This window comes from Stylophora pistillata, chromosome 1 (genome assembly GCF_964205215.1).
Source record: "Stylophora pistillata chromosome 1, jaStyPist1.2, whole genome shotgun sequence".
In the NCBI taxonomy this organism is placed as follows: Eukaryota; Metazoa; Cnidaria; class Anthozoa; order Scleractinia; family Pocilloporidae; genus Stylophora; species Stylophora pistillata.
In genome coordinates, this window is record NC_142519.1 from 23,790,756 (window position 1) to 23,804,931 (window position 14,176).

Here is a 14,176-nt window from a genome sequence, read left to right on the forward strand (position 1 = left end):
TAATCAATCGTTTCATATTTTTAGAGTTTTTTGTCAAATACTTTTAGTCGCAGTTTTCATTTTCGATCAATTCAAGTCATCACAAATCGGAAATAAATGAGTTGCATATCTATATTTAGGGGGTCTTTTGGTGCATTTCACTCCTCTTCGGCGATTTTTGATAATAAAACAGCCTGGTATGTTCATCAATTCCAATGTAACACGGCTGTAGCACCCCCCTCCCCCCCTTTCCATCTTTTGAAAAAAGATGTGAAATATCTAGAGTGGCACATAGATAACAGACTGTGCGTTACTGTAACGGTGAGAATATTATCAATGTCTTTACTACTTACAGAACAGATATATACTTCTGCTGCAATGAAACATTCACTGTCAACACGCGGTGTATTAGACTTTGATCGTGTCTGCCCTGGAAAGTGAAACTTCCCTACACTGCAAGAAATCACGATACTTTACATCAAATATGAAAAATCAATTGCTTTAAAGAAGTTTTCGATGAGATGCATAGAAAACTAAAGTACTGACATAAATAGGGTGCGAGCTTTACGAGTTAATAGATAATTGCTAATTTTCGAATTCAAAAACAACCTCAGCCGTATAGAATTATTATCATTATGCAAATGATCGCTCGGTGTACTGCTCTGAAATTGCGAGTTCTTTGTTTCATAAAAGTAGCACAAACACCGTTGTGAGTTTTTCGAAGAATATCAAACAGGTACAAGGACCTCACTTCGTATTTGTGGTCCAGGTTCAGTCCCTTTTACCTCTTCCCTTACAAAAAAAATAACTGCTGATAATTACCTGCAGAGGTTCAAGCTGAATCAGTTCACCCTGATGTCACCTGATTCTTACGATCTTTCAGTCTATTCTAGAGAAATGAATAAAGGGGATAAGTTTCTAAAGAAATTGTGGTGCTGTGTTGGTGGGGGGTACATTTGTATACCAAGATAATTTGGTTTTATCAATCGAGTTAATAATGTAAATTGGCCACCATAAAGAGTTTCTAAACTGACGTTTGGGGCGTTAGTCCTTCGTCAGAGCGAAAGACAAAGGGCTAACACTCAAAACATCAGCTTTGAAGAACTCTTTGTGGTGGCCAATTCACATTATTCTAGATAAAACCTCTAAAGGTACAAGGAGCCGGTACTGTTGTCATATTCGACCAAAAACATCGGTCGACGGCATCCGTTTCACTTAGTTTATAGTATCTTTGTCTTCGATCGAAATCGTGCAAATCAAAGCAACTGAAAAATGAAGAGCTCACAAAGAATCAGTCATGACTTGTAGATATCTTACCGTTTAGAGACAGAAGCTTCAGTTGAACTGTGATCGATGTTGTGATGAAAATCAAAAGAAATAAATACCGAGGGCTGACGTTCCTTGCCAAACAAGGTACAAACTGTTTCAGTTTTACAAGCTCATATCCATCGTCAGTTATTAAATTTAGACGTACAAAACCGAAATACGTATATAGAGATGGAAAATAAAAAATTAAGGATAATAGTTATATATGTTCTCTTATCTTCCTTCCAGTGTGAGAAGATACTGAAATAGTTTTATCATATGACCCGTCCGGCCTCGCTGGCGCATTCCCCTCCAAAACCATACTAAAAGCTAACGCGTGCAGGGCCGACGGGTTGACGTGAGCCAGTCCGGAAAAAGCCGTTCGGCCCTGCTGCCCTCACGTCACTTATTCACAAAAACCTAGAGGAAAGCTGAAATGAGAAAAACACTCGCGTTTTTCGAAGGAATCGGGAATCCCTTGTTCTGAATCGAAAAATATAAAGGAAAAGTTACAATTCCAGAATTTAGTTTGTACTCGTGTGGCTGCTTGTGCCCTTCTATTGCGTCCCATTTAGGTTGAAATTTCCAACACTTAGTGGTCTTATGATAAAATATTTATTGACTGAGTTTGGTCGGGTCAGACGGAAAAATATTCGGCTCTTGGTAATGAGGCACATACCTCTCTGCGCTCCGTTCGGACGTCATGACCTCGATCGAGCCAAATATTTTCCCGTCCGGCCCGACCTAACTCAGTCAATGAGTACCTAGAATTCCACTTATCTTTCCGTAACATCCGATTTCCATTTTTACGCAGCTAAGATTCTTTTGCGAGGAGTTTATTTGATAGTACAACGTTCTGGTGGACTTTAAAGGGGTTGGGTTAAGAGGTAGCTGAATAGAAATCACTTTGACCAGAGCCGATTGTATGCGACTAAAGTGGATCGAATATAATTCTCAGATCTAGATGAAGTTTAAAATGCTTGACGTCGCAGTTTGTGATTGTCTTCTCATTTGAGCAGTTTTTATCGGTTTATTTTAATCGCAAACATCTCAATAATCATCTCCCATCGCCTTCCGTTTAGTATCACAGAACAACGCGCTAAACTGAAATGATTAACTTGGTCCGGCTATGTAAAGGCAACTGTAGCTTATAAACAGGACTGTTTCAATTTATAAAAAGATATGGTAGTCACTACGGCCTATAGCCTTCAGTTTCTTGCCTTTAAAATATAGTTTGACCCAGTGCTCGAGCTATAGTTTCTCCCAACATAAATTGTTCACGTGGGACAGCCAGTGGAATGCGATCTTCTGTTTCGCAGTCATTTTCTACTCTAAGCTTACCATTTCTACCAGCCAGAGGTCTATTTATGTCGCGCGGTACCGTTTAGAGTCTGGGGATGAAGGACTTCTGAGAATACTAGCGATCCAAGTAAGAATATAATTCTCTCAAGTAGTAAACGTGGGAAACACGGCATGAAAACCTGAAATGGAATTGCTCTTTTCAAAATCATGAACGCAACATAGAAACGAGAAGCTGATGAGAAATCCAAACAAAATCACATAAACGCCTGCTAAAAGTGTACATTGTGGCTCCGTCGGGATGTTCCTTTCGATTCCATGTCACTGATCGAAATCTATGAATATGGATCAGAAAACTGGGAAGCTATTATGAACGATAAGTCTGTCGCTGTCGTCAAAGGCAGAAGGGCTATTTAAGGGTCAGTATTGATTTGAAGTAGAAGCTTGTTGGTGCCGGATAGGCCTGTTCCAATTGTACTCGTAATGTGCTGGAAGGGTGGATGCTCACTGGAAAGCCAAAAAAAATTACCAAAAATCCAAAAAGTTGTTACCTAAATCTCAAGAGTTGCTTCCAAAATTTCTTGATGTTTTTATATAAACATTACCTAGAGGCTTTATTTTTGGTTATTAACACTCGCAAATATGGGCGACATTCAAGGATACTTAATTCTAACGGAACAACACATGGTAAATTTGACGTCCTGCCGAATGTCATTTTAACAATTATCCGTCATATTAGATAAAGATCGCAATTGGCGTGCGAAACGTTGGCAAGTGACAGGTTATGCGCTATGTTTTGGGAAATCGACATTTTCGTGCTTGATATGTGCTCTAAACCTATAGTTTGCTACGAAAGGCAAAAATTGCTCGAAGTTGCCAGAACAGGAAAAATTTGCCCCAAACGCCAAAATTTGCTCAAAAGTTGCCGAGTAATATCGGGAAAGGCCTACCCACCGCTTCCCTGATCCTTTCCTTACTAAGTCGATCGATAACAGCAGCTGTTAGCGAATGACTGCTTACAAAAACAAGAGTGGCGATTGGCAATGCTTTGGGGGAAATAACGGCTGAGTTACTGTACGCAAACTTATTGAAGGTGTCGATGTTGGTGGAAACTTTGATGACGTAAGGTAGCGGCGGGATGGGGAGGGGGGGGGGGGGAAGAGCAGGGCATGGCTTTCTTCGGGAAGAATGGCAAGCTGCCTCGCCATTTTGAATACCAGGAATTACAACACGCAAAACTATAGTGCTTTCCTTTGAAAAAATTTACATTTTACGTTATTTCTCTCTAAGTATGTCGACGAGGCAGTTCAATTGACACGTGGGAAACTTATTCTTTATTTTCCCACAGACAACATATCTAATTGCGAACGATAGGTGACCACCAAATGTCGGTTGACGACGTTGGAAACTGACTTAGCAACAGTCGTTCCCATAACGTGGGCAGCGAACGCTGGCGGCTTGAAAGCGTCAGGTGTGATGATCACTCCTGCACCGCGTACGGCATAAAGAAGTCTGCGAAAGAGTCAGGTCTGGAAGACTATGCTATCAATATCCAAAGACAATGGGAACTCGCAAATTAGTCGACTTCTAACGGTATTCCACAGGTGATCTCTAAGTTGTCAACTTGCTTCTAAAAACTAAAGTTCTTGGTGGATCTTGTAGAATGTGATGATCGATGTAAATAAACAACGGAAGCGAGTGAGTTTAAAAGTCAATGAAGTAAAAAGAAGCCGTCCTGTCGAGGACTTCCACGGTCTGTTCTTTCTGATCATCTCACAGACCATTGCCCGAGGGGATAAATGCTGTATGGACTACAATAAATCACGTCAAGCAGAGAAGACAAGCCAAAGGTCAAACCAAAATTCCTTTTAATGGTAGCTCCGGCCTCTTAAACTAGATTTAGTATAAAACTGCCTCGAAATTGAAAGTTCATCCCTACAAATTTATCCACGAGTTTTGCTAACACTTTAACTGTAACCCAGCGCGTCCATGTCGGAAAAGAGATCGATGAAGACATCCCGATGGGGCGAGTTGGACGCCTGAAGAAGAAAACTTAACATCAATACAACTGAGCTGAAAACAAGCACTGGTGATTTGCGTTATCCACTATTACTTTAACTTCTTTTGATGGATTCTCTCAATAACATCATCGCTTGTTATGTGCCTGCAGTCGAACTATACGTAAGAGGTGACGATTATGAATTATTTCCATTAATAACTAGCCTTTTCAACGAAATTAAGAATTACGAAGCTCGCTAATAAGTGTTTAGAAACTTATGACTGATAGGGCCGAAGAATTTTTTCGACTGTTTAGTTCGATTGCTGTGCCAAAAAGGTTGCTGTTCCTCTCAAAAGGGAAATTAGATTACGATTTTCTAATTTCGCGACCCGATTTTTTTTCTTGACTCTAGGTAGTTTGGAATGATTTCCAAAAAGCAAGTTTTGTCTTAGCTTGGGGGAAGGGGGAGGATGTTAAAGAGTTCAGCAGCTTTTTTAATTCTCATAATGTCCCCTTAAAAAGAAAGAAAAAAAAGTTGTGATCTAAAGCTCACCTTCGAGCAAGGTAAACGATGAAGCTCATAAGAAGATGTGAAACACTGTAAGAAATAAACGTTTGACACGTAAGGAATTGGAAAGACACTTGAGCTTCTAGAAATCGACTTTCTCTAAACAAAGAGAAACAAAGATAACTTACCATCTTGTCTGTGGCCCCGTAACATCTTTGAATCGACCATAATCTGAGTAGCAATATACGACTGAAAGCAAATAAAGAGAAGACTATCTGTTTACCAAAATGAGCAAATAAACCCCTTCAGGCGGCTTGGATGTCAGCTGATGGCTGATAATGTCTACGGCTGATAGACTGTCCGACGATGAATACTTGGCCGAGAAGCGAAGCTTCGAGGGAAAATATGAAATTTTGAGAACACTCTCAGCCAAGGACAATATCAGCCGACATACCAGTTGGCCATTCAGTTATAACCCTCTCTTTAAAATTCATAAGGCACGAAAAAAGCTCGTAAAAAGCCAGTGGCGGATGCGTATTTGCGACCAGCTTTATAGCATAACCAGTTTTCGTCCGCTGGCTTTGTTTCTTTTCGACGGAAATAACTTGAGGACAAATATCGATGAAGACGACTGGTTGATGATTTTGCCCCACGTGACATAAAGTAGCCTATGAAATTGCGCCACAGAAGCTTATGACCTGGGTAATAATCTCGCGAAAATTAATGAGTGGCTTATAACTGACCAAAACTGACTCATGCAATAGGAATTCTAAAACTAAACAAGTGCACGCTGGCAAATCTAGACAAGAAAAAGTTCTCAAATTATGCTCGGACAACGCAAATAGTCAGACTCGGATGACTTGGGTAAAATCGGGAATGATTTTCACCATCGAAAAGAGAACCATACGACTAATGGTCAAATATTTCTTGAAGCATTCAAACGGTGAGCATTTTTCTCCATTATGCATATATTCAACATGTATGTTTACCTGGATTTGTTCCATGACATCATCACGCATCTCTTCCGCCATGCGATACCTGAAGGAGACAAGGGATTTTATATATAAGGAAGCTTTAACTTGAATGAAGAGCAGTAAAGGATGAGTGGGAATGTCAGGAATGAATCCTTAGTAGTAGCCGTCCGTTCAAATATATATTTATAACGCTATTCTACGGACATAGCAGATATGTGAAGAACAATAAAGCAGTTGCTTACACATCATGGTCAGCGCTGTTGTACATGAGAGCATTTTGAAACATTAACATCATGTCTCTCTGGAATTCGCTCGTTGTACGAATGGTCTGTAAAGAAAAAGACTGCTATTAGCGTGATAATGTAAAACAAATCGTTAAGATACGCATGCCTTTGAACCCAAAACAATCCAAATAATGACAGACTAAACATTCGCGCTATGTTCTTACCCCATTTTCAATGTTCTTTTTTATCGTTGATAAATCCATAGGTCTGCAAAAAGATGAGACGGTTTAACTGGGGATATTTTGGTGGATCATTGTTTAATGGTTGTCACACTTAATGGTAACTTCCTTGACATTTCTGTAACAAACAAACTGCTACAATTTCCAATTCATAAACCTTTCCCAATCTTCACTTATTCTGGGGCTTATTCATTCAGAGTAGTCAGAGAGTCCCATTTTCATGATTTTCTGATGTTCACTGTAAAAGAGATACAGCAGCCTTATAGTCAGCGCGCTTGACTCCGTGTCGAGAGGCCTCAAATCGGTGGAAGGCTGTGGCTGGGTCATCATGTTGTGTTCTGTAGCAACAGCAGCATCATACCCAAGCGAACCGCTCTAGGAGAATTGCGGTCGATTAACCCTCTACATCATAACATCAGTATGCATCTTCTCAGTACCGTTCTCCATACATTTCCTGAGGTACTGACAAGGAGAATTTGTTTAACAATCGAAAACTTCTTCAGTTAGTGATCATTTCCTATATTCTCGTGACTATAATGTGTGATTCAGGGGTGATCTTGAAAGGAGAAATTAGATACTCGTCACTCTTGGAGGTCAAAGGATTTAAACATCTATCTAAGGGGATTGTAAATACTCTTGGTCTATTTAAGACATAGAAACATCAGAAGCTCCGGTAACTCTGCAAGTTGTACTTGTATATAGACTCTTCTCTTACATCACAAGTCGAGTCCCTTGTACGTTTTTACCTGAAAACAATGCTATGGTATCCTGGTGCCTCGTCGTCTGTAACTGGGTGCAGAAACACGTTTGCATATCTGATAAAACAAAGATAGAAATGAAATGTATTTCATTTGGAGAAGTTAAGAAGTGAAAGGAGAGCAGAGTGACCAGATGTTAACCTGGTGGATGTGCCACGGCTAAAATCCAGTTTCTTTTTTCTTACTCATTCAAGATATTGTGTGGGTTTCGAGTGATCATAGGGTACCTTTTACTATGATCACACAAGACTAACTTGTGCTATTCAAATGGAAAGCACAAAGACATATGTTGGGAAAAAAGACGCTTTACAGTAAATTGGCGCGTTCAATGGCGAACAAAAGACTACAATCAAACCCTTAGACGAAATGTGCGACATGTATCGACTTCCCTCAATTTCAATGCATTAACCCAAAACTGGAGAATGACGATGGACAAATACATCGGGTGGACATTGAAATAACACCAGATTCTGTTCACTTATGTTTAAGGAAACCTATAACAGCTGAATGAGAGAAGTATTAATCGTGGGTAAACAATCATTCTTACTTATGATTGGCTGCAGCTCTCCAGACCAGCATTATTGACTTTTTCCATGTTTTCTGTGCCTGAATGGCTTCTTGTTCGTCACTGCTTCTAAACCAAATAAACAAGCAAACAAACACCTCACATCAATTTAAATTTTGTACTAGAAGCAATCCACATCCACCAGCAGCACTTACCCCTGGGACACTTGAGAAGCGGGGCTACCGGGTACGGATTCAGACCCCGCCTTGTCCAACAAGAATTCTTTCATTGAGGAGCAGGGTTCATCCTTCTCAGACTGACTCCGGTCCCCTGGGTCGGACACTGCCTCGTCTCCACTCTCCCGCTCCATCTCTTCATCGCTGTCCTCCTTCTTTTCCTCTGCAATTGACTCGTTTTCTTCTTCGTCCTCTGTCTTTTCGCTGGCCTTCTCAGATTCCACATCTAATGTCTCCATTTTGGATTCCTTTATGAGAAAAAGAAATCGTGTATCAGTGAATAGCCGTCCACGAAGACGTTATTAATGACTCTTCAAGAATTAGTACACAAACCAGGATAGTAAGGGAAAACGTTTCTTTACACTGTTTTTCAGGTCTAACACTAACAAGGTCTGATTTTGAGGAATCGATTCACAAGTTTTCTTTTTCACACTCCATACCTCTTCATGTTCCTCTTCAACGTCACCTTCGTTGTCCTATGGGATGGGATGAAATCGTTTCTTAATTAATATAAAAAACAATTTGAGGTATAGAATGGCATAAGGAAGATTAACAGAAACAGTGACAAGTACCGTTGAGGTTGCAGATTTGCTGCGATGTCTTTGATTCCTTCTTGCTGCTCTTGGTGGTCGACCTAATAAACGAAAAAAGAAACTTCATGTCAACGAAAAACCAACGTGTGAAAAAAAACTTACTTAACATTAAATACTGAGTTCATCCCTCACCAGGCCTCCCAGGTTTGGATGCACGTTTCTGGACTCGCGGAGAAGAGACTGGGGTCTCAATAGTCTCAACTTTTACTTCAGGGATGACCGCTGATCGTTCAGTAGAGGCTCGGGCAGCACTAGCGTCATTTTCGAGAATGTCGCTCGCAAGTTCTGTACCGCTGTTTTTCTCGGAATTCTTCACAGCTGGTTCAAACTTTTGGGCTATTATTTCCTGCAGTATGAAAACAAATAAGAAATCTTTCCTATGTAACAAGTGGCAAAATTCCTGAAAAAAAAAAACAAAAAACACAAAAACAACAAAAACTTGTTTAAGACTCGTTAAACTTACCTTCCTGTCTGCAGGAGGGGTAGTGGGTGGGGGTGTAATTGCCAAAGGGGAGGGCAGAGTTGCAGTCAGAGAAGCAGTCTGAGAAATAACAATTTCATCTTATTCTACGATAATACAATTGACAATGATAACAAAAGCTAACATCAGCGTGCAGCACTAATGAAATCATTGAAAAAGACTGGCATGTTCAAGTTTCTTTGAAACTTCGCGTGAGACGAAAACGTCGCTTCAGGATTCACACTGTAAATTGGGATTAAATCTTTGACACTAATTATATAATTTCAAAGAACGACAATGAACTTGAGGGAAGCACTTACCTTAGGATTGACTGAGATGGCTGGTACTGGTGTGGATACGCTTAGAACCGCCTGAGTGCCTGTTAATTAAATAACAGCTTCATTGAGTACTAGTTACCATCATGAGGCTCGCATGAGTCAAATGTTTAATACAATCACACATCCCAAAAAGTGCAGCTTTCAGAGCCATACTGTGTAGAGTGATTTCACAATCTTGCTGTTAATGTGTGTTAAAAAAATTCCTTCCAAGTTTGTCATTTCTTCCATACCTTACTGGGCTTTAATAAAAAAATATTCACCAGGCAAGCAAAATTTCACTTGTTTTGTTTATAAACTCTTTAGAGGGAGAGCAGCCCAACTCCAATATTAGACATAAAACTGTGCACTCTTGACATATCACTTTTTTTATACCTCCTGTAGTGCCCCTTTCACTTCCAATCACAGATAAAGAGTTTTCTACTGGTGTCCCTGTTGAAGGTTTCACCAACACTGATGAATCCATTCCTCCTAGGGTCTTAAAAAGAGTTAAAAATTAGAGTAACGAGCAAATGTCAGTAATTAGGATCGAGGAAAGGCAGTTAAGATGAAATCTGACGAGTATGCTAACCAGTCACCTACAGTGGGGTTCATACATGTAGCAGAATAGGGAAGTTACCAGTAAGTAACGAGTGGCTGCTGGAAGTTTCGAGTTCTTCTCCCTGGTGCTTACTGCAGATACTAATTGTCTGTATAATTTACTTTCAAAATAATGAAATGATCGCTTTGGAACGGATTGCATGTTGTCAGAGAACACAGGAAGTACTTGCATCATCCTTGTGGAGGCTGTTTGCATCTCAGAATCGTCTGTGTTTCGGTTCCCTTATACCTTTCCTTTTAGTAGTGAGAGAGAAAGTTTTCTGTAACACTTGAACATGGAAGGCTTTCTAGTACAATTTTGATTAAAATGTTACTTGATTTAAGAGTTACAAGCAGCAATACAGGAGAATACCTGGGGTACTGGTCCTCCAAATGATAAAAGAGTGTTGACAGATGGAGATGTAGCAGGAGTATCAGCAAGAAGTTTAGAAAGTGTGGGAGCGGTGACTGATGAAGCTGCGGCTTGAGGTGTGTTTCCCGGTCTCTCCCTCATGGAGTCCAGCTTTGCGGGCTCCATGGAGGGAGTAACCCCTAGACAACATAAAAATAATAAAAAAAATTAAATAAATGAATTAAAACTTGTAGTGTACAAGTATTTCCTTTTCTCTTCCAGCCTTTTTGGGCTCCATTGAGGGGGTAAGCGCCCCCCCCCAAAAAAAAAACCAGAAGAAAAAGAAAAAGAAAAAGAAAAAAGAGAAATGAATTTAAACAACTACAATAAAAGAAGGCTGCTGTAATTTTTTTATTTTAGTTTATAAGTTTGCAGACAGCTTTATCACTTATGTTTTTTCCCTTAAGTTTTAACTTTAATGAATTTGAATATATGAAAATCATATACGTGTACTGCGGTTTTAAGAAATGTATGAAAGCAATCCTTGCAGTGATGAACACTACTAGTATGGAGTACTTAAAACAAGGCCTGAAAAAAATTCAGGCCCATAAACAATTTGTGTTTAGTAAGTTTTAGCCATAAAATATGATTTTATGATATAAAACAAAATCAAATCAATTTTCAAATTCAATCCTGGACATAACTGGAATAACAACCAGCACCTACATGTAGTATTCTTTGTTGTGAGTTATCATCAACATCATTACCATCATAAAAAATTTTTCATATGCTTTGTGATATTGGTTTTCATAGTTCTGCACAAGACTACAGCCTCATCTCGTGCGTGGTAAATTAATGTCTCTTACCCCTAACCCTGCCAGGAGATGGGGCCTACGGTTTATTCGTCCTTATCTGAGAAGACTAAAGTATGTATCCATTTCTTGAATATAGAAAGGCAGCAAATTCTCCTCACTTATTTTAAGACCATGAGTATTGGTCCGGCCGGGGCTCAAACCCTCGACCTCCCACACAACACAATCCGGCGCTCTAACCAATTGAACTAACTGGGAGGCGGTTTCAGGGATTTTACTACTTTAGGTCCTGTCTTTTAATCCAGGTCATAAGTGCAACATCTCTTTGGCATTTCCAGGCTACAAATTTTTTGGATTTCTGGTTTCTATGGGTCTTATGTTTTTTTAGATCACAAGTGTTTTAATTGAAGGTTTTGCTGGTCTCAGACTTTTAAGTCTTGCACTTTTCAACATTAGTACTTTTGGACACTAAATTTAGGATTTTTACTGTAGGTCTTTACTTGTTGGATGTTTGGTCTCAAAATCTTTGGGTCTTAAAATGTTGTTAGTCTTTTTGGATACGAAGGTCTGTAGGGTCTATGAATCTCAAGTTTGTTGAGAAATAGACTTTCCAGATCCTAATTATTTTTGGTTTGTGGCTATTTCAAAGTGTTAAGTTTTGGGGGCCCTAGATTTTTCAGTTATTTCTTTTGTGGGTCTTCTCTATTTCCCGACCCTAGTTTTCTGGGTCATTATTGGTATTGCATTTGATATTTTTTGGATCTTTATCATGTTAGAGGTCGAGCTGCAAACTTGAGTTATTTGGTACTCACCTTTATTTGATGAATTATCCAGAGTAGAAATCACTCACATTTTTATCTCCTCCCCTCCCCTCCCCTCACAGTATCATTTGAGTACTGATAAGGAGGCTCATGGATTTTTTATTCTAATTCAGATAATATATTAAAAGTCATTAAATATTTTTATTACACATATAAGAGAGGACTTTGATATGTGAAGCTCAGACCTCTACTTGGCTCCATGGCTTATAACTGCCCATAGTGATAAATGGTTTTTGGTGTGTGCCCGTCCTTGTGCATGGATAAACTGAGTCAAGATGTGAATTGAGATAAGGCATGTCCCCATGCAGCTCATGTAAGTCATTTACTTTCATTATAATGTACTACAATATGATGTCTGACTGATTGATTGACTTGCTGTCTGGCTGCCTGGCTGTTTGACTGATGGAGAGACTGACTAACTTGCCAGCTCGCTGGTTAGCTGTTTGACTGAGGGAGAGACTTACTGACTGACTGGACTGACTGACTAACCACCTGGCTAGTTTACTGAATGGCTTGTAGGCTTCCTGCAAGGAACTTGCTCACTGACTGCTGGCTGGCGGACTGACTGATTAACTGACTTACAAATTGTCTGTCTAACTGACTTACTGACTGATTGGCTGGTTGGCTGGCCAGCGGACTGGCTCACTGGCTGACTGACTTATAGCTGACTGACTGACTAGCTGGCTGGCTGACTGGCCTACTGATTGACTGAATGACTTGGTTACTGACTGCTGGCTGGCTGACTAACTTACAAATTATCTGTCTGACTGGCTGGCTTGCCAGCTGACTGGCTGGTGGTCTGATCAGCAGGTTGACTTAAGGGACTGGGTTTTTATCTTAACTGACCTACTGATTATCCTGTGATGTTCAACTTCACAGTGTGTTCTCACTTTTTAGTATGTGTGTATGTATATAACCTCATCATTATACATTTCTGCACACAAAACAAAGCAATTGTATTCCGTATTAAGCAACTTTCGGTACCACAGAGTAAATCTGTGTGTGCATTAGGTTGCATTTTTTAAGGAGGGGTTGGGATTTCAGTAGATGGGGTATTAATAGGATTACAGAATTATGCAAAATGACGTATCGTGGGGTTCGCTAAATGCAGCATTCGAGAACGGTTTAGGAATGTGCATAGGTTGTCGTGAATGAGTGTTTTTGCGAGGAAAATTGTCTACTCCTACATTCTCTATAAGACGTTTTGATTCCATTGCTTACATAAAGTTTCAAGATGGGTAACTTTGTGGGAGTAAGGGGCTCTTCTTTTTCACATCGGGGCTTGTGAATCGCAAAAAATTCCGTTACCATCGAGTTCATCTATAAAAAGTTGCAACGAAACGAGGGACGTTCTCGGCGACTCATCGCGCTACGGATATATACCGCTCGCTATAGGAGCATACCTCTCGCTCCTGGAACCAATCTGATCGCAGGATTTGTAGGGTACCGCCCGCTCAAGCATTGACAAAAAAAAATGAAATAGGTTATCTTGGGCGCGATCCATTCAACCAAAATTTCCGGGCCAAGCGGACTGGTCCAACCGAGAAAAGTGGTCAACCTCGAAAGGTGGGCCAGTTTTTTCGAAACTTTTCCGGTTGGACCGAACCGATCCATTCAGTTTTTGACCGAAATTTCCAGAAATTTTGGTTGAATGGATCGCGCCCTTGATTTCTTTTGATAACAATTTTCAATCTGATGAATAGGTTATCAAACATATCAAAGGAAACAAGAATCACGGTGGAAAAATAGATTGAAGAGTGAACATAGCTTTGAAACGAACGGTACATTAAATGGACAACCAGAAACCATGAATAACTTAATGCAATAGTTGATCAACCTTTATTTGCACGGTCATAATTATTCTACCACAGATGTAAGACATACCACGCATAGTCAAAGTCTAATGATGGTATTTTGGACAAGCATTCATCACAAGATTTTTATTATTTTATTTCTCTAACCAGGAAAGGTGTCAGTCCTGATTGCCTCTAAACTCCTCAAAACTCTTCAAAGATAACCGTTTACACGTCGTTATTTGTCTCCTCCCATATCACGTCGCACGTAGTTTCGCTTAGGGTTTTGAAGATCTCTCTAAGAGGAAGGTTGTTTTCTTGGTTTATTCCGGGGGGTGTGGGGGGGAATAATAAAATGATCAGCTAGCATCTTTAGAGGGTGTTGGAGAAGTTTTCTAGGGTAGT

General features: G+C 39.9%; 2 protein-coding genes across 2 annotated transcripts in view; both read right to left on the reverse strand.

The window, feature by feature from the left end:
- The window catches only part of LOC111335551 (uncharacterized), a 57,042-nt gene that overhangs the window by 12,753 nt on the left and 30,113 nt on the right, over nucleotides 1-14,176 (reverse strand). The gene's annotated exons all lie outside the window — the stretch shown is intronic.
- Nucleotides 4,435-14,176, reverse strand: part of LOC148741747 (uncharacterized) — a 28,679-nt gene continuing 18,937 nt past the window's right edge. Inside the window, exons 9-24 of the mRNA XM_088745862.1 lie at nucleotides 10,367-10,545; nucleotides 9,790-9,892; nucleotides 9,400-9,458; nucleotides 9,083-9,160; nucleotides 8,752-8,965; nucleotides 8,599-8,660; nucleotides 8,467-8,502; nucleotides 8,006-8,274; nucleotides 7,833-7,919; nucleotides 7,274-7,342; nucleotides 6,513-6,555; nucleotides 6,307-6,392; nucleotides 6,080-6,128; nucleotides 5,279-5,339; nucleotides 5,136-5,180; nucleotides 4,435-4,622 (exon numbers count right to left, since the gene is read on the reverse strand). Of these exons, the coding sequence (XP_088601988.1) occupies nucleotides 5,161-5,180; nucleotides 5,279-5,339; nucleotides 6,080-6,128; nucleotides 6,307-6,392; nucleotides 6,513-6,555; nucleotides 7,274-7,342; nucleotides 7,833-7,919; nucleotides 8,006-8,274; nucleotides 8,467-8,502; nucleotides 8,599-8,660; nucleotides 8,752-8,965; nucleotides 9,083-9,160; nucleotides 9,400-9,458; nucleotides 9,790-9,892; nucleotides 10,367-10,531 (1,401 nt within the window). The 5' untranslated portion in view covers nucleotides 10,532-10,545 and the 3' untranslated portion in view covers nucleotides 4,435-4,622; nucleotides 5,136-5,160. The remainder of the gene's footprint in view (nucleotides 4,623-5,135; nucleotides 5,181-5,278; nucleotides 5,340-6,079; nucleotides 6,129-6,306; nucleotides 6,393-6,512; nucleotides 6,556-7,273; nucleotides 7,343-7,832; nucleotides 7,920-8,005; nucleotides 8,275-8,466; nucleotides 8,503-8,598; nucleotides 8,661-8,751; nucleotides 8,966-9,082; nucleotides 9,161-9,399; nucleotides 9,459-9,789; nucleotides 9,893-10,366; nucleotides 10,546-14,176) is intronic.